The sequence below is a fragment of the Cyprinodon tularosa genome, unplaced genomic scaffold (genome assembly GCF_016077235.1).
Source record: "Cyprinodon tularosa strain WSP-4 unplaced genomic scaffold, ASM1607723v1 ctg80, whole genome shotgun sequence".
NCBI classification, from domain to species: Eukaryota; Metazoa; Chordata; class Actinopteri; order Cyprinodontiformes; family Cyprinodontidae; genus Cyprinodon; species Cyprinodon tularosa.
Genome location: NW_024039563.1, coordinates 449,275 through 472,500, shown reverse-complemented (window position 1 = coordinate 472,500; position 23,226 = coordinate 449,275). Strand labels below are relative to the sequence as shown.

At 37.6% G+C, this 23,226-nt stretch overlaps 2 protein-coding genes across 2 annotated transcripts in view; both read left to right on the top strand.

Annotated features, from left to right (window-relative positions):
- The window catches only part of LOC119774206 (glutaminyl-peptide cyclotransferase), a 9,721-nt gene extending 4,418 nt beyond the window's left edge, over positions 1–5,303 (top strand). The window contains exons 4-7 of the mRNA XM_038271613.1: positions 1–52; positions 2,605–2,704; positions 3,744–3,860; positions 3,953–5,303. The exon at positions 1–52 is cut by the window's left edge and continues 116 nt beyond it. Of these exons, the coding sequence (XP_038127541.1) occupies positions 1–52; positions 2,605–2,704; positions 3,744–3,860; positions 3,953–4,134 (451 nt within the window). The 3' untranslated portion in view covers positions 4,135–5,303. The remainder of the gene's footprint in view (positions 53–2,604; positions 2,705–3,743; positions 3,861–3,952) is intronic.
- A 2,741-nt stretch (positions 5,304–8,044) lies between these two features.
- LOC119774187 (connector enhancer of kinase suppressor of ras 3-like) overlaps positions 8,045–23,226 on the top strand; it is a 50,452-nt gene continuing 35,270 nt past the window's right edge. Inside the window, exon 1 of the mRNA XM_038271582.1 lies at positions 8,045–8,241. Within this exon, the coding sequence (XP_038127510.1) occupies positions 8,190–8,241 (52 nt within the window). The 5' untranslated portion in view covers positions 8,045–8,189. The remainder of the gene's footprint in view (positions 8,242–23,226) is intronic.

Genomic DNA, 23,226 nt, shown 5'->3' with positions numbered 1-23,226 from the left:
GGCCACTCCGCATCCTAAAGGAGCCAAAGACACCAACCAACTCCACGGCATAGTACAAAGCAATTCATTGTTCTTCATTCAGCCTATATTGGATGGGAATCTTATATATATATAAAAAAAAAAATTATTAAAAAATTATTTTTACTTTTAAAAATTTCTGAACAACTTGCATTTAGCTTTAAATTCAAAAACAAAAAGGACTGTATGTTAACCTTTATACGATGGACTGCTGTTCAATTAATGTGTCCCTTTTATGCCAAATTATGAATTTTTTTTTAAAACGTCTTACTTTTGTCTCTGCATTCTGCCCAGATTTTTTTTTTCTTTCAAATTTTAAAGGCTCATCAAGATGTTTTTTTAGTGAACACGAAACTGACCTTTTTGTCCTTTTGGTGGTTTATTCTCGGCCGTCCCTCATTAGTGCCATTTTTGTTCAGTATCTCTCTTATTGAATCAAGAACACAACTCAACTGAGTCACACCTACAAAGCGTGAGTTTGCTTTGAGTGTGAGCTGTCTGTGCACTTTTAGAATCATTTATGCCAGTCCTGGGAAGGTCACCACTGTTATATGTAGTGGACACTATAAGCCTTTGGGGTTGATCTGTAAAACTTCCAGCCTGATAGATTAATTTCAAATTAAATTATGTGTTGAATTTTTTAGATATTTTCATCTACTTCCTGTTGGCGGATAACTCAACTCAAGTCAAACTTTATTTATAAAGCACATTTAAAACAACCGGGGTTTACCAAAGTGCTGTACAGATATCACAGTTGCAGAAAATTAGGTAAAAACTTAAAAGCTAAAATACATAAACACAATGCAATAAAATACAATGAAAATAAAACAAGTTAAAATTTAAATAATTCTAGTAAAATTAAACCCAGCTTTCCAGAAAAACGTTTAATATTAAAGGTTATTCCTTTGTCACAAAAGGACAGTTGGGTTTGAATGTTTTTTTGTTTGTTTTTTATTGCCTAAAACAACAAAATAATACTTTAAAAAAAAATTTTTAGTTACTCAGGCATTATTTGTTTGATGTGAAACCTTTTTGAAGCAGGCTGGTGCCTGTCTGTAACACACTATAACGTAACATAAAGCTTTGAAATATGAAGATTAAAATCAGTTTTTAGCTGGTTAACCGACATTGCAACAATATAATTTGTTTTTTTTACCTACAAAGATATCTTCCCGGATAAGGATCAGTGGTGTAAAAGTACACACATTTACTTAAGTAGAAGTATAGATACTGCAGTTTAAAAACACTCACAGTATCAACTTGACCTCTTTAGACAAGTAAAAGTGAAAAAGTATGTGCTCCAAAAACTACTTAAAGTATAAAAGTATAAAGTAACCTTTAGAAAAACAGCCAGATACCACTATATGAATTGAAAGCTCAATTTTTCGACTTTTTTGAAAAATTCTTTGAGATAGGGCCAAGGATGAGGGAGGTCTTGTTAGTCTCCATCTCCCGATACACTCTCGCCTGTGTCCGACCTTTCAGACATTTCAACATCTTTTTCTGAATCCTACATTGTAGCATGGCATAGATAATTCACATTTACAGTTTGAAGAGCACCTACTTGCTTCTGATGATTTCCTTTAGCTAACTATTGAGTGTTTGCGTTATATGACTCATCCAATTACACTAGTTTTCACTAGATGTGGATGGCACCAATGATCTGCATTGGATGGAGCACATGACGTGAAATAAATATTTATAAACATTAAACCGATGCCAAGCGTAACGAATAACGTTTGTTTTAAAAATGTAAGGAATAGAAAGTACAGATACTGGTGTAAAAATGTAGTGAGTAGAAGTCAGAAGTAGGAAGAAAAAAAAAGTAATGGAGTAAATTATAGATACCTAAAACGTGTATTTAAGTACAGTAACGATGTATTTGTACTTCGTTACTTGACACCTCTGATAAGGACTTGTAAGATATTAAATAGATTGGGATCTTTGTATTTTTTTCTACTGGTTATGTCCTTTTAAAGGTTTTTTACTGAATCTTGTTTAGCATTAGATGGCAATTTTTTAAGTAACACACCAGAAGTCGTTTACATGTAAATCATCAACACCACACACACTCAAACAGACTGAATAAAAGGATTTTTTATCTAAATTTGAGAGAAATGTGCATAAAAGTGGTTAATTTGTAATACTGATATTTTTTATTGGCAAGCTTCAGCCAATACAATGTTAATCTTAATAATCTTACATAAAAATAGATTTTTGAGGTACTGGAATACTTCATAATATCCAATTTTTTTTAGTTTTTAAGAAATAGTTTATCAATTCTAGCTGTGGGAAAATGGCAGCGATGTATCAAGAAATGAAAACCTTTCCCTCTGAAATGTACTGGAGCTGTGGTGCCTGTATATAGATGTGACTTTGCTGTGTCTTGTAGTTAATAAGGTAATGTCGGTGTTACACCACGGACCACATGATGTAATGCTTCAAAGTAGACCTCCGAGGTGCGATTATCATGAGATCGGCTCTGTGTCAGAAAGTTTATCCTCTGGATGTGCAACAAGAGTTTCTCATGAGAAAAACAAAGTGGTGTGTAGCATTAACCCCTCCCTTTCTCTTTCCCCTCCACAGGATCTGTTTGTGCTGCTGGACCTCATCGGGGCCCCTAGCCCCATCTTCGGGAACCAGTTCCCCAGCACCACCTCCTGGCTCTCTAAGCTGCAGGATATTGGTGAATAATCACTACAGATATGTGGGGTTTCGAATAATAATCAAAGCATCTCTGACCACTATCAGCACATCTAAAACAGCGAGTCAGGGTTGTGTATGCGAAATTTAAAAATACTTTTAAGGAAGTCACAGAAGCTAGATTTCATCTTTCCAGTCAGCTGTGATGTGTGCTGAGGCTGCGGCCTGTCGGACCTGTTTGGTTGCATAATGACGTTGCCCACCCACAGACCAGTGACCTGCTGCAGCATCTAAGATGTTTCCTCCATGTAACCAAGTTTCACTCTGAAGCCAGTTAAACCGCATTCAAACCAGAATACAATGATAGTCCAATTTTTTTTTTACTTAGAGTATTTAGCAAGTTCAATCTGTTGAGGGAGGATTTGTCTTGGCAACCAGCACAAGGTTAATCTTAATCATCTCACATAAAAATACATCAATATGCTATTTCTTTTTTGTAGTTTTTAGAAAATAGTTTATTAATTCTAACTGTGGGGAAAATGGCAGCAATATATCAAGTTCTACAGCATTCAAACCAGAATATGATGATAGTCCAAGGTTTTTTGACTTATGGTATTTTGCAAGTTCGATCTGTGGAGGGAGGACTTGTCTTGGCTATTTTCCCAACAATCCATTCCGATTCTTAAAGAAAAGGTCAGATTTGTGGAGTGCACGCCTAGCAGGTATATAGATACTACCCCTTGAGCCATAGATCTCTGATTCCTCTTTGAATCACTGGTTCTCTTGGCTCAGATTAATGCTCCCTGACTTTAAGCCTGACCTTGTTCTTTACACTTTTTCTTCTTTACACTTCTTCACACGTATGTTCACTATTGTTCGCTAACTCATTCACACTTAAAATCCCAATAAAATAAATTGTTTGTGTTTTTGAGCACCAAATGTGTGGACAAATGATACCTTTGTCCTTTAGCCTTTATCTGACATTTTCCATGCATAGATTTCCAGTTTAAGCAGTAGATAAGATTTAAAAAATAGATTTTTTCAACTAAACAGTTGCATCTTTTTTCTCCATATAAACTCAGAAAAGCGTCTGCATTCCATGAACCAGCTTGTTGGGCATCCTAACAGCGTGCAGTACTTCTGGCCTGATCGTCCTGTGGGCCATATTCTCGATGATCACATACCGTTCCTACACCGAGGTATGTACAGCCTGGGCCAGATTAGCCATGCTTTTAAATCAGTGATAATCCCTTTTTCTTTCTTCTTTGCTAATCCTCTCCTTCTGTTTTAGGTGTTAAGATCCTCCACCTCATACCCTACCCTTTCCCGGCTGTGTGGCACACATTTGACGACAACGAAGAAAACCTGGATCGCCCTACTATTGAGAATCTCAACAAGATCTTGCAGATTTTTGTTCTGGAATACCTCAACATCAGGCCCAGCATCCCTTCGAACTCCCAAAATGCCCCATGAGTCTTCCCAGCATTTTATCATTGTGATATAAAGGTCTTCACTTGACCTAATGCTCTGTTAGAGGTTAGACCTCCATATATGCAGGATTCACACATATATATTTAAGTACTTTCTTGTTAAACAGGTCAATAAAGAGTAGTGTATAACTGTAAAGCACCCCTATTAAAACTCAGTGGCTGTAGCATGTTTGAAAGCTGGTGAGAAATGTTACGGAAATGGAAGGAGCTAATCCTGTTTTTCACAACAAAATCCAGAGAAACTTTTTTAATTCTGGGCTTTAACATGAAAAATGTAATTTTAAAAAAGACTTTTAAGTAGTATCCATCCATCCATCTAGTCCTGTCAGGGTCAAAGTGCAGCCGGTGCGTATCTCCTTCTATTTAGAGAAGCCAATTAACCTAACAGTCATGTTTTTTTGATTGTGGGAGGAAGCCGGAGTACCCGGAGAGAACCCACACATGCACAGGGAGAACATGCAAACTCCATGCAGGATTCGGCCCAGAACCGTCTTGCTCTGAGGAAACAGTGCTACCTAGTGCACCACCGTGCAGCCTGTTTAAGAGGTTTAAATATCTCTAAAAATAGAGTAAACTCATCCACAATGAGAACACTACACAGGATGTTTCAGGAGTCATATTTGTGTTGGTTCTATTATCACCTTTTATAAGGAGAAGTGCATTGATGTTAAAAGAAAATAAATGAAATTACACCCTTTCACCTGGCACCTACAAATATATAATTACCTTGCAAGCTGAAGCTTGTGATGCTGTTATAATGAATATTTTCAGGAACATCCCAATTCTAAGACCAAACCATCCATGTCCCTGGATCTGTGTTGTTGTTTTTTTTTTTTGGTTTAGTTATGGTAGCAGGGCCACCCACACTGACATGAACCAACACACTGAGTGGAGTAGAATGTTTTGGCAACAGGTTATCTAACATTTCCTCTCCCACTGTAAATCTGTTCAGCATTTAGAAAGCAACCCAGGAAGTAGGGCTCATTCTCACCGAGGCCACATTAATGAAGCCTTTACATCCTGTCGTCTAACAGAGAGGTGGATTACTTCCTGTGCATTTGATTTCATGTGCTTTCTTTTATTTATATGAAACTGTAAGCCTGCCTCTATCAAGTAAATGAAATAACTAATAAATGTTTATGCGGAATAAAAGGAGGCTGTCGTGTTTTATAAGGGAAGGATGAGACATTTATTTTGATTAATTAACTTTATTGATCTCACAGTGGAGAAATGCACTTGTTATATCAGCTTCAATTTTCAAAAAGAAAAGGAAGGAGCAAAAGGAAGAAAATGTGCATTGGGATATATACAGTATATACAGTGCGTCCACATATATGCATGACGGCCTTAATCTTTTTTTCCTTAGCAGGATTATTATACAGGGTTATTGCACAGGATATTAAATGGGTATTTATATAGGTGGGTATTTATATATTTATAGGTATAGCTATTGCACTGGGTATCAAATATAAAAACAGGTTATATATTGTGTTACATATTATGTAACACATCGCCTCCAAACTCTTCCCCTATTTCCTGCCTTTTCCATCATGTTCATTTTAATGTAGGATAACGGGCTGTTTTAAACCATCTGCCTCACCTTCACACCCATCTCATGATTCCTTTAAAGCTATTGTGGGACTTCTGCTGTATTCCAGCCCACCTAAAGCCGCATAAATCTTTCTGAAAAGCAGAGGCGGGATTTGAGTCTTTCCATTTCAATCAGTAACGCTAAACAGCCTGAACAAAAGTACTGTTAATCTTATGTGAAAAAAGTGAAATAGATAAGTGGTCTTAGGTATGCTGGTGAAGATTCTTAGTCATCCAGGTCTTAGTCATTCCAAAAAAATAATAATAAAAAAGAAAAAGCAATCCACTGGACTTTGTTTTCCAAGTTTGAAGATCCTAGGTATGGTATATATTCCTTGTGGGCACAAGTATGTTCATGATAGCAAAAAACCAGGATTGGCTTAATTGGTCGAGTTTGGTCACAAATTAGGAATTTGGCTGGTTTCCATCACACATCATGTTAACCTTAGTTATATTAGTAAAATCCTAAGAGAAGCAGTATATGACTGCATTCGACAGGAACAAGAGGTTTCATCTGGGGCTGATTATAGTGCAGCTGTGTAATGATATTGATGGGTTGGGCCAGGAGACTTTCCCATGTGCGAGGTGTGTTTCACCCAGCTGGAAAACTATCAGGAGGCAGAGAGATAACATTCATTAAGTGTTTGTTGTCTTGACTTTAACAAAGGGGAATTTAAACAGAAAAAAAAATCAAATAATTGGAAGTGACTGATATAAGGAACTAGGATGGAAAATTTTAACTACTTTTAGAATCCTCTTTTTTCCCCAGAGTCTTTATTGTAGAGTATGCTTTCCAGAACTCAAAATATTTCCTACTTGGTAATTCCACCTGCATTACTCAGAACACTTTTTTTTTTTTTTTTTTTTTACAATTAGGTAATTATAGCTTGGATAATGTGTGGTTCTTTGAAGCTGTGTGTTGCATTGTCTACTATTCGACCAGTAGAGGTCAGTGGTGAGTCATTTAATTGTTTTGTCTAAATAATTGTAATGAGCAAAAGTATGACTGAATCAGTTCAGCTGAGATTTAGTAATATTATAGATATCTAGTATAAAAAGTAGTACTAGTTGGTAAAATTCTAGATGCACTCATTAAAAAGGTCTGTAGCCCCAGAATAAGATTTATTGAAACACCAACTCATTACTGGGAGGTGCTTTTGTAGTCCCCCCCCCCCCCCCCCCCCACCGACCCACCCACCCAAATTGTTTTAAAGAATGATCAAATATTCAGTTTGCATCTATATTTATAAATAACTTGGATTACAGGCAAGGCTGGGGTGCTCTCTGGGAAATTTCATTCATGTTTTTGACTGCTCTTCTTGTAATGAAGTTAAAAAAAACAACAAACATATCTTTTTTTGAAAAAAAATAAAAAAGGTTTGTGTGCAAGTGTGTCAGTGTACAATGAAGCATGTATTAGTAAACTGTAACTTTGTTAAAATAAGTTATAATAGAATTTGTGGTTTGTATGTTTTCGAAGTATACCTTACTGGCAATACCTGTTTTGTTTTGGGTTTTTTTGACCAAATAAAAAGAGAAAAATAAAAAAGTTAACTGATTTTTAAATTGTATTTCTGTATAATATGAGAAAAAAGTTAGAATTCTGACTTTTTCCTCAGAATTCTGACTTTTTCCTCAGAATTCTGACTTTTTTCTCAGAATTCTGACTTTTTCCTCAGAATTCTTACTTTTTTTCCTCAGAATTCTGATGTTTTCCTTAGAATTCTCACTTTTTTCTAAGAATTCTGACTTTTTCCTCAGAATTCTTACTTTTTTCCCTCAGAATTCTGACTTTTTTCTCAGAATTCTTACTTTTTTTCTCAGAATTCTGTTTTTTTTCCTCAGAATTCTTACTTTTTTCCTCAGAATTCTGACTTTTTTTCTCAGAATTCTGGCTTTATTATCAGAATTATGACATTTTCTCAGAATTCTGAGATTCAAGTCCGAATTCCCATATTAAACTGAAATAATATTTAAAAATCAGTTCACTTTTTTTTATTTTTTCAGTGGCCCTAATCCACTTCCGTACTTCCGGCCGGCCATTGAAGCAACATCAATGTCTATAGGTAGCGATATGCAGAGGAAAAACAGTAAATAATTTAAAAAAAAATCCCATAAAATGCATTAGGTAAAATATAGAAACAGTACTTTAGACTCATCACAATTAATTACACAATTTTCTCCATTTGAGGCTTTTTTTTATTTTATTGTTTCATATAAATAGTGCTATTTCCGAGCGCTTCCGGCAGTCCGTGAAGGCAGCATCAATTCCAGTCTGGAGCTGTGGGGGTTGTCCAACCTCCAGTCATGCGTGATTGTTCACAGTTGTTTAGTGAGTGAAGGCGATCAGAGGAAACGCGCTGTGCTTGTGTGAAGAGCATGACAGGAGAAAGTTAAAAGTTTCAATGTATTTATTTCCACATTTCAGTTAGTTTTACTGAAGAAGCCATGGAGCCCATAACTAAGTGGACGCCGAGGCAAGTTGTCGACTGGATGAAAGGTAGGTTTAAAAAAAAAAGAAAAAGTTTTTAGTTATATCTTTGACTTGTGTCAAATGATCCTACCAAAAATGATCATTAATTATGTTAATTTAACAGCTTCTTAAACTGGTTAGTGTTTATCTGCGTTTAGTTTGGTAGAAACTGCCTCAGTGACAGCATTCCGCAGCTCAGGCGCAACAATAGGAGCGCATTCCCCTTACGCACAGATGTTGGCAAACCTTGAAACATTCTTGTACTTTTAAAGAAGTTCTTTGTAACTTTTTTTCACTAGTTTTAAACGTTATAATCTATTAATGGAGTAAAAATAAAATTAAAAACACAAAGTAAAAATAGAGAACATCCTCTAAGCTCACCAGTAGTTTTAACTAAGCTCTAACTAGTAACTACTGATGTATAGACCAGTAATATTATATATTTTGATGGGAAGGATTAATGTCAATGTAATAACAAGAAATGCAAACTTTTCCAAATATATTAAGAAAAATAAAAAAAGTGCTTCTATAAGAAATTCATCAGAAACACTCTGAGAGTGAAAGAAACACTTTTTTTTTTTGGTCCAACATAACTTTAGAGGCATTAATGCTAATGTATGATGGTATATATATATATATATATATATAATATATAATGCCAAAATAAGATGTACTGAAGGGTAGGGACTCTGTAAGGGGTATGCAAGTGATCAAAAACGCTAACTTGCCCTATAAAGGGTTTATAGGCTGGTTTTATAATGTTTTGATAAATTAAAAGGAACGTTGTGTTTTTCACCTTAAAGTTTAATAGAGAAAGGCAGTTTCTATTTCATTTTAATATTAGATTAGCAGAGCTATAACTAAAAAGCTCCTAAAGTTATTTTCCAGGTCCTTGTTTTTTAGATTTTTGGCACTCTTATGTGCAGTTCACTGTTAACGTGGAAAAAAAAGATAAATGGTTTTCTTCTTGTTTCCAAAGCCTGAAACATGTATTTGCTTCATCAAACGGGATTTTAAACAATACTGAAAATAGCTTACTTTGACTGGCCTTCACTCAGAAACAGCATCCACACTGAAGAGTGGTTGTCAGGCAGGTTGTGCAGTGTAATTCCTATGTCTACAAAGGTGTTTTAATTACTCTGCTCAGGTTGCAAACCTATAGTCAGTTGCTTAACAGACATATGGCTTGTTAGAATAGAACAGAATAGAACAGAATAGAAAATCTGTTTATTGCCCCACAATGGGGAAGTGTTTACAGCAGCAAAAAGATCATAGAAAAATGGTCACACAAATGTTGACCTAAGAAAAGTGTATAAGAATAAGATAATAGTGAAGAGTTAAAAGATAAAAAAATAAGATATTGTACTGTAAAGTCTTAACAATATAAAACTGTGCAGCTGGAGAAAAAAATAAGCAATATACAGCTATGGACATTTTTACAGTAATGGATATTTGAAAATAGCGTCAGAGATGTGCCAAATAACAGGGCAGCATGTTATTTAACTGACTAAGGTAAAAACTGCAAAATCAGCATGAATATAACAACTTATTTAGGTTGTTGGGAACAGTGGTGGTTATAAAATCTTAGCATGATGCATGACATTCCTCATAATCCAAGCTCTGACTCTCTGCACTTTCTGTGACATTTGCTCACGGCTAAATGTGTGTTAGTTTAAGACTTTAAACTGGTGTGATGAAAAGTGTTGGCACTCTTTTTTTTAAATAGCACCTGTTGGTAACTGTTCCACATCTACCTGGTTCATATATACTACAGAACAGCTCTTCAAATAAAACTAATATAAATGTTCCAGTTTATATAAAGTTTAACATGTAACAGGATATTTGGCAGTAATATGAACAGTGATCATAAATAATTTCCTGAAAAGTCCCTTTCTTCTTTAGCTCCTACCTCACAATGAACCTTGAATATTTTAAGGCGCTTAAAGGAATGCTTGCTACAGTATGATATTGACATCATTCATCTTTGAACCCTTTGCTCACAGCATAAGTATGTCTCTAAAAGGAATGTAAAGTAGTGACAGTGATATCATTCCAAAGACTAAAACTGGGATCTGTGTTTATCCTATGCAGGAAAATATATTTTAGGATTTAAAACAATGTCCACTTTGAATACAAACTGTTTTATTTTGCTAAACAACTTTCCAAAACAAAGCTTAGGTGATTTCCCTAATCATGTAATGTGTGACTCATGTTTAGCTGTTTCTCAGACAGAGGCATTCCTGTTCAACGTGAGGTCAGTCGGGAGTTAACCAGGGATTTTTATTGTTTTTACTCTTCAAAGAAAGAAATATCCTGGCCGGTGCGCCCATTGACTGTGGATTATTTATCAATACAAACCTCCGTTGCTGTTGGTGTGGTGAAACTTTGACTCAGCAAATTTCTGAGCAGCTCCCAGTGGCCGTGGCTGCACGGCTCTTTTCAAACACAACAGAGGGGGAGGACCAACACATATTTGGCATGAGAAAATTTCACCTGATTCCTTCACATTCAAACCAGGCAATGTTTTTTTATGTAATTTGGGGTTTTGGCGGGGTGCTGGGCTGTCATGTTTGGGATAAATCAGAAGAGCTTATCGTTTTTAGTTGTTTGAACATTAGTGGATGATAGAAGCTTTCCGAAACGGCCTCATATTGGTGTAGTTTGAGTTCGCTAAACAACTATTTGCTTTAGTTATAGGTGTTTGCTGTGAACGTAGACTACAATTACTCTGCAAGCAGGTGGGCTGCCTTTTAGGCTGCCAGAGCTAAAAGGGGTAACTTTTAATGTGTGGCAAAGGTTTCGTTTTTTCTTTCATTCTAGGTTCATATTGACTGAACAAGTTTTGAACTTTTGAAATTTTACATGAATAAGTTTTAAAAAAAATAGACTTTGGAAGAATAGTTTGTATTTGTAGACTTTAGCCCCATTTACACTAACCTTTTGAAACTGTGCCGAGAACGGTCCAAGCATGCTAACCGAGATAACTGTTAAGTGTAAATGGAACGCAGCTGAACTGGACCGTGCCAGACCTAACCGAACCACGCTAAATCTGGTACTAGTTCAACAGTAGGGCTCAGCATGGTTCATCTGTGGCTCCGTTCTCTGATAACAAAGAGCGCATGAGCAGACCGCATCATCACCTGTTTGCAGTCAGCTGACTCACTTTGCGGGGTTTTCGGTTTGGCTGGCTTTGCAGTTCACAACACGAACTTCTTCTCAGCCTTTTAACAATAAATGACTCAAAAAAGCGTGTGGCGACCTGGGAGGATGCAGAGACGGAATCTCTCAATCAAATATGGGCGGAGGAGGCTATCCAGGCACATAAGTTCCTGAATGTTATGGGCGGTGCCATTTTTGTTGTGTAATTCCCAACGTTATAGCTGTTTTATCATGGACCGCCGATAGGAGGCGAGGATCCATGCTAGCGTGACGTGTAAACAGTCGTAAGAACCAACTATGTCAAACTCGGTCCAGCATGGATCACTTTCAGAGGGCTAGTTTAAATGGGGCATTTAGCTTCCTTCCTTCCTTCCTTCCTTCCTTCCTTCCTTCCTTCCTTCCTTCCTTCCTTCCTTCCTTCCTTCCTTCCTTCCTTCCTTCCTTCCTTCCTTCCTTCCTTCCTTCCTTCCTTCCTTCCGATACAATACATATTTTTTCAATATGTATTGTATTTTATTGTATTTACTAAAACCAAGAAAACAGCATATAAAAGCTAATTCACTATAATACAGAGTTATTTATACATGGTAAGAAATCACATAGGTTTCAAACATTGGTTTTTGCAGAGTTGCATGTTGGTGCCAAAAGTCAAATGACCATCTCAGGAAACAGCCATATGAAGACCTTTGCCCTCATTTGCCTCAGGCTGTGTCCCCCAGCGGGACCCGACCACAGTTCTTTTTGTATTGAAGCCGTTGCTAATCACCTGCACCGTTAAAAGCGATTGAGTGATTGTCGCTGGATGCTTACTGCCAGTGAAAGGGAGTTTGATTCTTTGAGTTCTTTGTTTGAGGCTCTACAGATGCCCTGCAGCAGTTGTCTTTCACCACAAGTTCTGATCTTCCTGTTGGTCCTGTGGTGTCTTATGATTGCTGTGCCTTATGTCACATGTTGGGACCACTTCCCCTGAAGGAAAAATGCATTTTGTTTTACATACATATATAAGATTTGGACTTAAATAGCTTTAAGTGACAAAAAAATAATGACCTATAAAGTCGTGTTCATAGGGTGAGAAGTTTAGAATATCTGCTAGAAGTCCTTCTCCAAATATAGTCCAGATTCCACACAGGCAGCACTTCATCTGAGAAGAGCTTGCAGCATCATGAGATTATTTGGCTCCAGCTCAGCTGAATAGTATTTCATTCACCAAAACCCTTCCGCTCCGGTCCACTGTGGACTTAGTGGGGGCCACGTTTTAACAAGGCATCGCAGACATATAAACTGCTGCAACTACTGTCAGACGGCATGGCTTCTGTCCAATTCTTAACAAGCCCAGACACTGAATAGCCCCTAGTGTTTTCTTTTCTTTCATGAAGCTAAATCACATTGCAAACCAAGCAGCTTAGGAAGGATTATGCATGCAAATGTTTCCAAAAGCTTTTCTTTTTTTCTCAAAGGTCTGTCCAAATATAACCCAAATAAGAAATATTTAGATGTCCTGTATGTTATATTATGAAAGATGATATAACTTTAATGCATGTAGTTTTATTATAAGTACATAGGAACCACACACAGTCTTGCTGTGGTTAACACTTATTGATTATCTTATCTGCTCAGTGAGAGCAATCAGTACTGCACAAGTCTACTGAAAAACTATATATAAAACAACTCCAAAGTTGCCTTTGTACGCTGTCCTTAGCCTCTTATATTAGCATTGATTATAAGCAGTGGGATTAGCAATCTTTAAGATTGTATTCCTAGTGGGGTGAGCAGACCTTTACCTCAATTATGAGCAGCAGAAACCTCTAAAGCACAACTTGTGCATCTTCTGACTTCGTTTCAAACATTTGAACAATCCTTCTTTCCTCAGTAACAGCTTCCACACAAAATAGCATTGCTTTGATTGAAGTCTGTGAGCTTTGGGGAAGAGTTTGCTTGTTTGTCAGACAGATCAGATGTTAGTTTCTTATTGGTTGTTTACTGAACATGGATTGTCAAGCATAGAAATGACCGCTGCTGGACACAACCGTTACAGATTTCTCTGCCTTTACATAACAGGTGGTCTCACACCAAGCTGGTTTGCTATACACTGGTACAAGAGGTGGCAGCTGCACTTTTAAGTCATATTAGTGTGTCCCAAGCAGCACCCTACAAAGGGAGGGGGTTGGGCTGACAGGGAGACAGCAGCTCCTCAGGCTGCTTTTCCAACGGTTGCATTTCCGAATTCTCCCGAGTGGTGCACGACTTTACACGAGTGAATAAAGTGAATGTGATTGGTCGATTATGAAGGGGTCGGTATTGTTGTGGCAGAAGGTTCGCAAGCAAATTTGATTGTGGCCGGTTTCTCGGAAGCATCTTGCTAACCAGTTAGCAACTTAGTGCTAGTAGGTTCCCAATGGGAAATTCCATTGGGACCAAGTAGGCCTGAATTGGTGACTTAGAAACGACACTGTCAAGGAACGCTATGGACAGTGGAAACATGCAAGAGGAGGAGAGTTTTTTGTCGGAGGTCGTGAATGAGTCTCCTCCATCATACATTTTTTAATTATAAGAGGAAAGCAGGGATGAAGATGTTGTGGAAGAGGACGCCAGGGCGACAGAAGCTTGGTTTGGTGTAGAAGGCTTCCAGCCGTACATGTTTGAGCCCTTGCCTCGCAACGCTGCCAGTTCTGTTAGCTCTACGCCTGCCGAAGACACAGACGTCCATCCCCGTGAACACTGGGACGGAACTCAATGGTGAAGTCAATGATTCTTATTTCAACCATTGCGTTTATTAGCTGCGACATATGAATCAAGATGCTATGACCGAAAACATTTGATTGACAGATGACCATTGATATATGATTGGCCGCATTTAGGTGTATAACTAACTGGCCTGCAGAAGATAATGGGGAAAAAAACAAACAGATTTTAAGACAGGATTTTTTCAAAAATAGAAATGTTCTAACTTTTGGAACAATATCGTCTGATAAAGAGCACATTTATATATATGTTTAAGCCAGAATGATTTGAAATTTAAATATGACTTTCCTATGACTTTAAAGAAAGTCACTTACCAAATACTGAAATCTAGGAGTGCATGGAGACTATAGCAAACACTTAGTGTCATGCTCTAAAGTAACACTGAGGCAATAAACAGGTCTGTCTTGTCAGTTTGTAGTTTTTTGACCCATGTGCAGAATCACACGGAGAACCAATGAGTTTTAACCTTTTATTTACAAAAGCATCAAGAATCTGGAGGAACTGCATTAAGTCAGCTGGGCTTTCTGGTTGGTCTGAGGGGAGATATGCGAATGATCAGGAAGCAGTTGGTTAATGATGAGAGATGAAGGGAAAGTAGCGTGGATCTGTTGGGGTTTGATTCAGCTGGATTTGCAGACTGTACCCCAGAGTTCCAGGAGAATGTGAGTGAGATCCGAGAGCGTTGGTACTTGAAGAGACGTTGTGATGGAGGCAGTTGATGGAGACTGAGAACTGCTGCACACAGGTAAGACCTTTTCCATGAAGATTGGAGATGAAATGAGGTTCACTGGTTGTTTGGAACAATAACAAAGTCCACATTAAAAGAGAATCCCAAGAAGACACATTTCAACAAGAAGGATCTTCCTGGTTAAGGTCTTTGGCTGGAATACCATCAGGGGTAATCATCCACTGAAAAGAGATGATCCTTTTCCTACTTATATACAGGTTAGACATCATGATTGAGAAATGTTCTCAGGTGTGCAACAACTACGGTCGGCCCAGCCACCAGCAAAGATCCTCCATGTGACGGGAAGCTCACTCACCGCAGAAAAACCAGCAAAACTCTGGAGACCCTAACAAGGTCAGAGAAATGGCGAACATGTGCTAAACGCGCTTTACCCTTTCACCAAGCAAATGTTTAGGGAAAAATAACAAGTCTGTGTTTGACTCCTAACAAGGTGAGTGACTTCAGTGATGGATGACTTGAGCAGCCATACCTGTAGGAATGACAGCAACGTGTGGACAGTAATGGGTCACGATCCTTATCTTGCTGAAACAGAAACTTTGTCATGCAGACACATCAACCGTACGGCTGCTTTAGTTGCTGTATAAGAATGATACACTTCTGTGTTTAGAGATGATCCAGAGGCTTCATTGATCAATGTAATCTGTTTGTATGCTGCAGAGGCTCACTGCATTGAAGTGCTTCAGGAAGAACAAAAATAGATCCAAACATTTTATTTAAGGACAGTAGAAATTAGTTTGTCCCCATTGGCAGCTTGTTTATGTAAGGAAATAAGAAGCCGGTGTTATTTGTTCAACCGAAACCCAGTATGGCTTCTTTTATTCACCAGTTTCAGTTCCTTCTGTCACACAGCTTTTTGTGTTACGTTGATCAGCAGACGATGTCATTTTTTTTTTTTTTTTTTTTGAGAAACTGGCGTTTGGAGTTTAAAGGGAAGTGCTGTAAGAGGATTCCCCCTGGGGAGAAGTTGTCTTACTGTTGGCTCTTGTGAAACCCGTTTCTCACACAGACGCCCCAAAGCCTCCAGCACATTGGAGTCTCAGAGAGAGATAATCAAATATTTATTTTCATCTTCTAATCTCATATTAAAATGTATCAGGTCACCCTTCAAAATTGTAAATATAGATTATCGTCATGACCTTTGAATAAACAACGTGTTACTAGGTTGATGTTTAGAAGCATTTTACATTTGCATCAGCGTCAAACAGGTTTGCTCACAGTGTGGGAACTGGAAGCAGTGGCTCCCATATCCCTGACATTCCCAGGCTCCACCTGTTTGCTCCTCATTCAAATTTAAAACATGCGTTGCAAATATCCAAGGTGATCCCTGTTTAGTGCTACAAGCTGTTTCTGCCCTGAGCACTGGCCCAGGAAAAGCCCAAGCTTTATCATTAGAGCTAATACATTCATTTTCAAATATTTAAGGACAGGGGTCTTCAACGTTTCCCAGGCCAAGGACCCCCAAACTGATGGCAAGATGGAGCGGGGACCCCCTGATTACATATATTGTATAAAATTGTGTTATATCAAACTGGTCCTATAGTCACTCTATTACGTATGGAGAAATGTACTGAAAGTAATTTATCCCTGGGATTGTTTTTGTTTTTTTATTCCTGCCCGATTTCCCAACAGGAGTAAACTTTTTAGTTGAATAGATATGATTTTAAAATAAAATCCAACAAATCATTTCAGGATTAACTGAGATTTTTGTTTATTTTTTGGTAAAAATTAAGAAACTCCCTTTTTGTTATATAAAGAAAATCATTTCCATGTATCTAAAAAAATATTTAGAAATATCTGTGATCAATGTACTACTTTCGTCCAGGTTTGACCTTAAATTGAATTGAAGATTATTTTTGCTTGTTGATCTTTAAGACGGTCCTCCAGAATTACTTAAAATATTATAATGGTACAAAAATGTTAAAATACTCCTTTCTGTGTACAATTGAATTAAAGGTTTAATCAGTTTTAATCATATTGTTTTAAAATCTCCTTTTAGAGCGATTTTACAATTAACCCTAAATATGTAAACATTTTAGCTGAAGTTGAACAATTTTGGTCCAAATATTTAAAAAACAAACAAACTGCAAAATAACCCTTTGACTTAAATCCCAGACGGAGGCTCCAAATCACATCCTAACTTTGAATCCTGTAGACTTTTGCTCTAAGCTGCTGTTAGACTTTAATCTTTCCTGCTCCCAAAAAGACTCAATAATTGTGTAAACCATGCTATTAGTTGCATCGGTTTTTTTATGTGATCAAAAACATTTTTTTTTTCATATAAATATTATTTGCACTATGCGTTTGTACATCAAAGCCACAGAGATAATAACTATTTGCACTGGGATTTTCTACGCTCGTTTATGCTCAATGCTTTTCCATCGTTCTGTGCACCTGCTTCTGTTTTTTGTTTGGTTTTTAACTTGAACCGTTCTCATTTTTTATTTGATTATTGCACTTTATTAATAACCAGAGTGATTTCAGAGTTCAAGACATACTTCTAACAGTTACACTGTGCTGCACGACCATAAAACAGTGTTTCTGTCTCATGTTTAATGGTTGCAGGTTTTTAGACTGGTAACAGGTGGTGATAAAGTGTGAGCCAGTGTTTCAAGCCTGTAATATGGGTGATAATCCACATTTACTCTCAGTTTACCTTTGTGTACTCCTGTTGGATGGTTAAAAGGAAACTTAAAGGCAGTCAGAGAACTAAAGGAAAGCCCCATAGCGCCTTTTGTGACTAATCAGGTGTTATTGTTTGTTTTTGACCCAGGCCTTCATAGCTGGATGTTATTCTGTTATTGGAAACCCATAAACCTTATGAAATGATGTCACCACTCTTCCTAACTTTTGGTGTTTGTTTGGTTTGTCTGAAAGAAAGTTTGGTTTACTTCAAAAAAAATTCTCAAGCACAAAGCAGCACCTTAATGGGGATTTCGTCTCTGATACAGATAGGACTGCGACTAACCATTATTTTGCCAATAGATCAATCTGTCTTTCGATAAATCGTTTCATAATCGTATAGCAAAAGGCACTAAAAATAAGTTTGTTTGTTTTTTACAGATTTAAACTAGGTGAAACTAAAACATTTCTGCTTGAGGAGTTCTGGATAGAGCAAATTGACAGACAAAAATGTTTTTTTTTTATCTTAAATGCAAAATATTTGTGTATATTTTACAATTTTTGTATAATTACTGCTCTGAGGGGTCGGTCTGTCAGCTAAAGGCATGTTTTAGAGTCTCTACATTCCAGTTAATGATTAATCAGTTGACAATTATTTAAATAATAGATTAATCAGGATTAAGCCCTAGATACAGATAATTTATTTCTGGCCGTCCCATCACTTACATTGGATGCTGTCTTTGTTTACTTCCTTATAGCTACCCATCTGTTTTCTTCAGCTGATTAGCTTTATCTAGATGCTGATTTCCTTTTTTTTTCAGCAGGACTCTGTACCTGTCTTCTCTGTCAAAGGTACCAAAATCAGATTCAGGGATCGTGATGTAACTATGCTTGATCGCTACCAACTAACCCAGACTTAACCCCAATAGACAGTCCCTTGAGTATTGCCTAAATAAAGACGTAAGATAGCACACCTAGCAATGCAGATAATTTGATCCTTTTATGTGATATTTCTCTTAAATACTAAATTTCAGATTATCTTACGAGAAACAAAAGCAATAAAAATATTTCAATCTGCAGTTAAAGAAACAATTATGGTTTCGGTTTTTTTTTTATTCATAGTATTCTTTGATTAATATATCGATAGAAGAAAAAATTGAAGAGAACCACGGTTTTATAATAATATTTTTCATGATTGTGTGGAATAAGTCTTTAAATAAGTTTAGCTTTCCGTCAAAAATGGCAAAATATCAAATCTTTTCAAAATATTCTATTTTTTTGTGCGTTGTTACCTGTAGAATATGCAGAATCCCACACTGAATCATCTGGTGGCCACTCCCGCCTGCTTTCATAGGGAACTGCTTGACCTCCATGTTTTACTTGAAATATTATCATAGAGCTGATGAGCCTGAATTTAAAAATTTTACAGAGTATGAGAATATTTTTTCAACGAATGGTGTGCTTGCTCTGCGAACAAATCCTGACTTGAAGGAAGCAACCACTGGTGGGCTTGTTGATCCTTCCTTTAGAAAGCTTTTCTGCAAACAGCTGAGTAAACTGTCTCACCTGCCTTTTGTCTGTTTGTATGTGCCATCTTTTCATAATTTCAGGTTGATGATGTATTAATTTGAGACAGGTATAACAAATGCCCTTTCCTCGATCCGCCATGACCGGGAGACTCCTACCAGGTGTTGGGAATTCTACAAACAACCCTCACCTGCAAATGGGTGGAGTGTGTTTTCAGCCTGGTGAATAAGGTCTGCATACGGATGTGTGTTTGTTTGCATTCATTAAAATCTGTGGCTTTTTTTTTGTGAAAATTTAAATAGAATGTTGCATCAAAGGCAGACTGTTGGGAGAACATGCAGAGCATTGAATCGCTTGCGTGCGTCAGAGCCACCCTTTCTGGCTCTGTGGGTGACACACTGTAAGTCACCGATCTCTCTCGCTGAGGATGACTCACCCTCCCTTACCCTCATCCCTCACAGCAGGGAGAACAGGATCAGCTGCCTACAGACCTGTAGGCTGACTCGTGATGTCTTACATTGCATAATTCATTCAACTGCTTCATGTTTCGAAATTCACCGATCAGAATTTGGATGGATAATGATTTTCAAGTTTATTTATATAGCACCAATTCAGAACACATGTCATATCAAGGCACTTTACAGTTCAACCAGATCATCCAGTCAAATTGATTCAGTTTTCTATCTAAGGAAAACAAGTTGATTGCTTTGACTTATTGACTCCAATGCAATCCCTCACACTAAGCATGCTTGTAGCGACAGTGGAGAGGAAAACTCCCTTTTAACAGGAAGAAACCTCCAGCAGAATAAGGCTCACTGTGAGCGGGCATCTGACGAGGCCGACTGGGGTTCAAGGAGACAGAAGCAGAGATAGAAAAGGCAACTGTAAAGCGGCCCATGCAGGAAACACACAGCCAGGCAGACTAGCGCCGAGCTCAATCCCATGTCAGAGGATGAAGAGAGCACATCCAGCTAGTCACAGTCAGAGAAACAGGATTACACTGAAAAACAGGCTGATCTAGAATATCTATAAACAAAAGGTGTTGATGGAATCAGCACAGCTGATATTTATCTCCAGTATAGAGCCACGGCCAAGCAGGAAAAGACCAGATGAAGCTAGTATGAGAAAAATCATGAGAGAGCAGAACGTTAGAGATTGAACAGATTCTGCAGAGTGGGAGAATAGAAATAAAACAAAGCAGAATGATGAAATAGGGGTCTCTTTGTCCTCTAGAAGTCTAAGCCTATAGCAGCATAACTATAGAGATAGCTAAGGGTAACCTGACCCACTCTAACTATAAGCTTTATCAGAAAAGAAAGTTTTAAGCCTACCCTTAAAAGTAGACAGGGTGTCTGCCTCACGGACTATAATTGGAGGAGCCTTAACGAATATAACCTATTAAATGTAGTTCCATAAGACTAAGTAGGAATACAAAAGAGCAGTTTGCTTTAATTCAGTCAACCTCACTATTATCTCCTGAAACTCTTTAACTCGCTCATTCTCTGTATCACCCTCTCTATCTTAAGGTGCCATAGAAGTCTTGGCTTTCTTTTGAACAGCTTCTTCCATCATCCTTTTCCTCTATATTTCCACTCCTCATTAATTCAGAAAGTTTCCAACTTTGAATCGTATCCACTCAGTAACTACTTCAACACCAAAGTGTCAGTGACACTTTCCTGTGCTTAGATTCAAAGATTGTTTTCCTTCTGACCAACGAGTTACAGGTCAAACCTGATCAAACTGAACATTTTTTACCTTCTTGTACTCTGAAAAGATTTCCAGTAAAGGCCTCTGGACTTCTGCATTAGGTTTCAATTGTGGGTCAATTCTTACCGCATGTTTAGGGGAGCTTTGCTCATGCACTTAACCATGTTTGTGTGGCTGTGTGGACTTTCGGCTCGCTGCTGAGTCAGTTCAACTAAGTTTAGTCTATTTATCATCTATAAGCTGTGTTTTTTCGGGGGTTTTTTTTGTCTTTAGACCACTCCTTACCCACATGACTTAGTCTTTTTGACCCTTGTCTCCTCTTCTCTTGACCTAAGCAGAGGCCTGTATTCATCTTTAGGACCTCTCCTTTGCCCCCTTTTCCTGGTGCAACGCTTTCCCCCTCGCTGCTGTTAATTTGATTTGCAGACTCAGCCAATCCATATTGAAAGCAATTGTGGATGAGTTGGTTGACCATCAGTAGCAGTTTTCCACAAAATAACTTCGCCATCTGGATTTATCTGGTAGAAGAAGGCTTAGATATGTGTGGATAGGCCAGGCTGGCAACAGATATATCCTCTGGAAAGTAGATGCTTCTGTTTTTTCACTTAGGCTTTTTAAGATGTGAGTGGGCATTTGTCTTCTTGCATATTCATGGCAAAAAGTGGATTCTTATCCCTTAGTGGGAATCTAGCCAATGTTACACTGAATCCAGTGAGACGATTCAGTGTTTAATTAAAAGCTTTCTGTCTTGTCTAACATATTTGTCTGTCTGAAGTCAAATGCAGCATTGCGGTTTGTAAAAAAAAAAAGCAGCACAATGTAGGCAAATATATTCCCAAATGTAACAGCAAAACCGTGGTTGCAACATAATTCCCATGAAATGCCTTTTTTTATTGTGGTTTCAAAGGCAGCCATTATGGTGCTGGTAAACAGGTCTGTAATCAGCATACAGGGCCACCCTGATCATACACCCATACTGTTGACGGGAAAGTACCACACAGAGTTCCATGTTTTTGTTTTGTTTTTCCATGTTTTTTGTCCTTCCTGTTTGTGCCCCGGTTTTTTTTCCTCTAAAGAAATTATTATAAATTTTTCTCCTGGTACATGAGTGCAGGTAAGCTAAAAGTGACGTCTTGTTGTCTAACATTGTATTTTAAACAAAGTGCAATCCCCCACAGTGATTTAATTTTTTTTTTAGACCACACAGACAGCTAATATTAACTAGTGACTGAATTTTATGGCTTAGAAACAATCCTTATATTGGACACTCTATTGTAATGCACCCGTTCAACCCCTGGGGTAAATGTCAACAGGCTGAACCACAACAATATGAACATTAGAGTGGTCAGGAAACAGACTCTTTACTGGGTGAATGGATAAACGTTGGAATAAGAGCAGAGAAGGGAGGGGAATGTTTGTGACATGTTTTAGGTCTTTGTTCATTTTTTTACTGTGAATTTATGTTTCAGTGAAAAGACACAGTAGATTTAGGGGGAATTCTTTTAGAGATTAGACCAACTTTAAATAATTCAGACAAACACATTTGGATGAATATTTGTTAATATGCATGCAATCTGTTCAAATCCCCTAGATTTAATGGGACTGATTTAACATTTTTGCTGTGTTTTAAAAAGCTCTTAAAAGTGTGAAGATATCCATAGAAATTTCTGTACTAAAAAAAAAAGAGAAAACAACTTAACAAAAGTAAGGAAATGCTCCAAAGATGTTCTCTTTTACGATGATGGTATGCAACTTTGGTATGCAAGAGTCCTGTATATCCTAGATGTCTCCCTGCTCCTACAAAGATAGAGCAATGGCTGAACAGTGTGCAGAGACAAGAGATTAAACAACAAATTGATGATATCACAACGGGCACGACCACTGACGAACAACTGCTGTAAAACTCAACTGAAATACAGCGATGAAAAAAGTCTTCAGTAAACATATCGTTCGCCTGTTGAGGATCTTTGTTTCAGGATTGCTTTGCAGACATAGCCAGCTAACATTTGCTTACCTCATCTCTTCTCTGATAGTTTTTTTTTCTTTTTTTATGGGAGTGGTTGTATAGTGGTTAGGGCATTGCACTTGGACCCCAGAGGTTCTGAGTTCAAGCCCCACTCCCACAGATTGCCATTCTGGGTCCCCGAGCACGAACTTTAACCCTGACACTGCTCCCCGGAGCCCACACAATGGCAGCCCACTGCTCCCCAAAGGCATGAGTTAAATGCAGAGGGTGAATTTTGTTGCTTTCTGCTTGTTACAATGTAATGACAAAGTTCCATTCTTCTATTTAGTTTGTGACATATCTGTGGTGGTGCAACTACGAAAAGATAAAAGCAACAAAATGGTGGTTGATTTGCCCTTCTTTAAAACAAAAGCCTTATTTTTTTTCTTATTCTCCTAAAATATATTCATTAATATCTATTACATTTTCTTTAGTTCTGATATTAGAGTGAATCATACATAGAACAGACAGCCTAATGTATACTATAAAAGTCAATTTTTTGTTT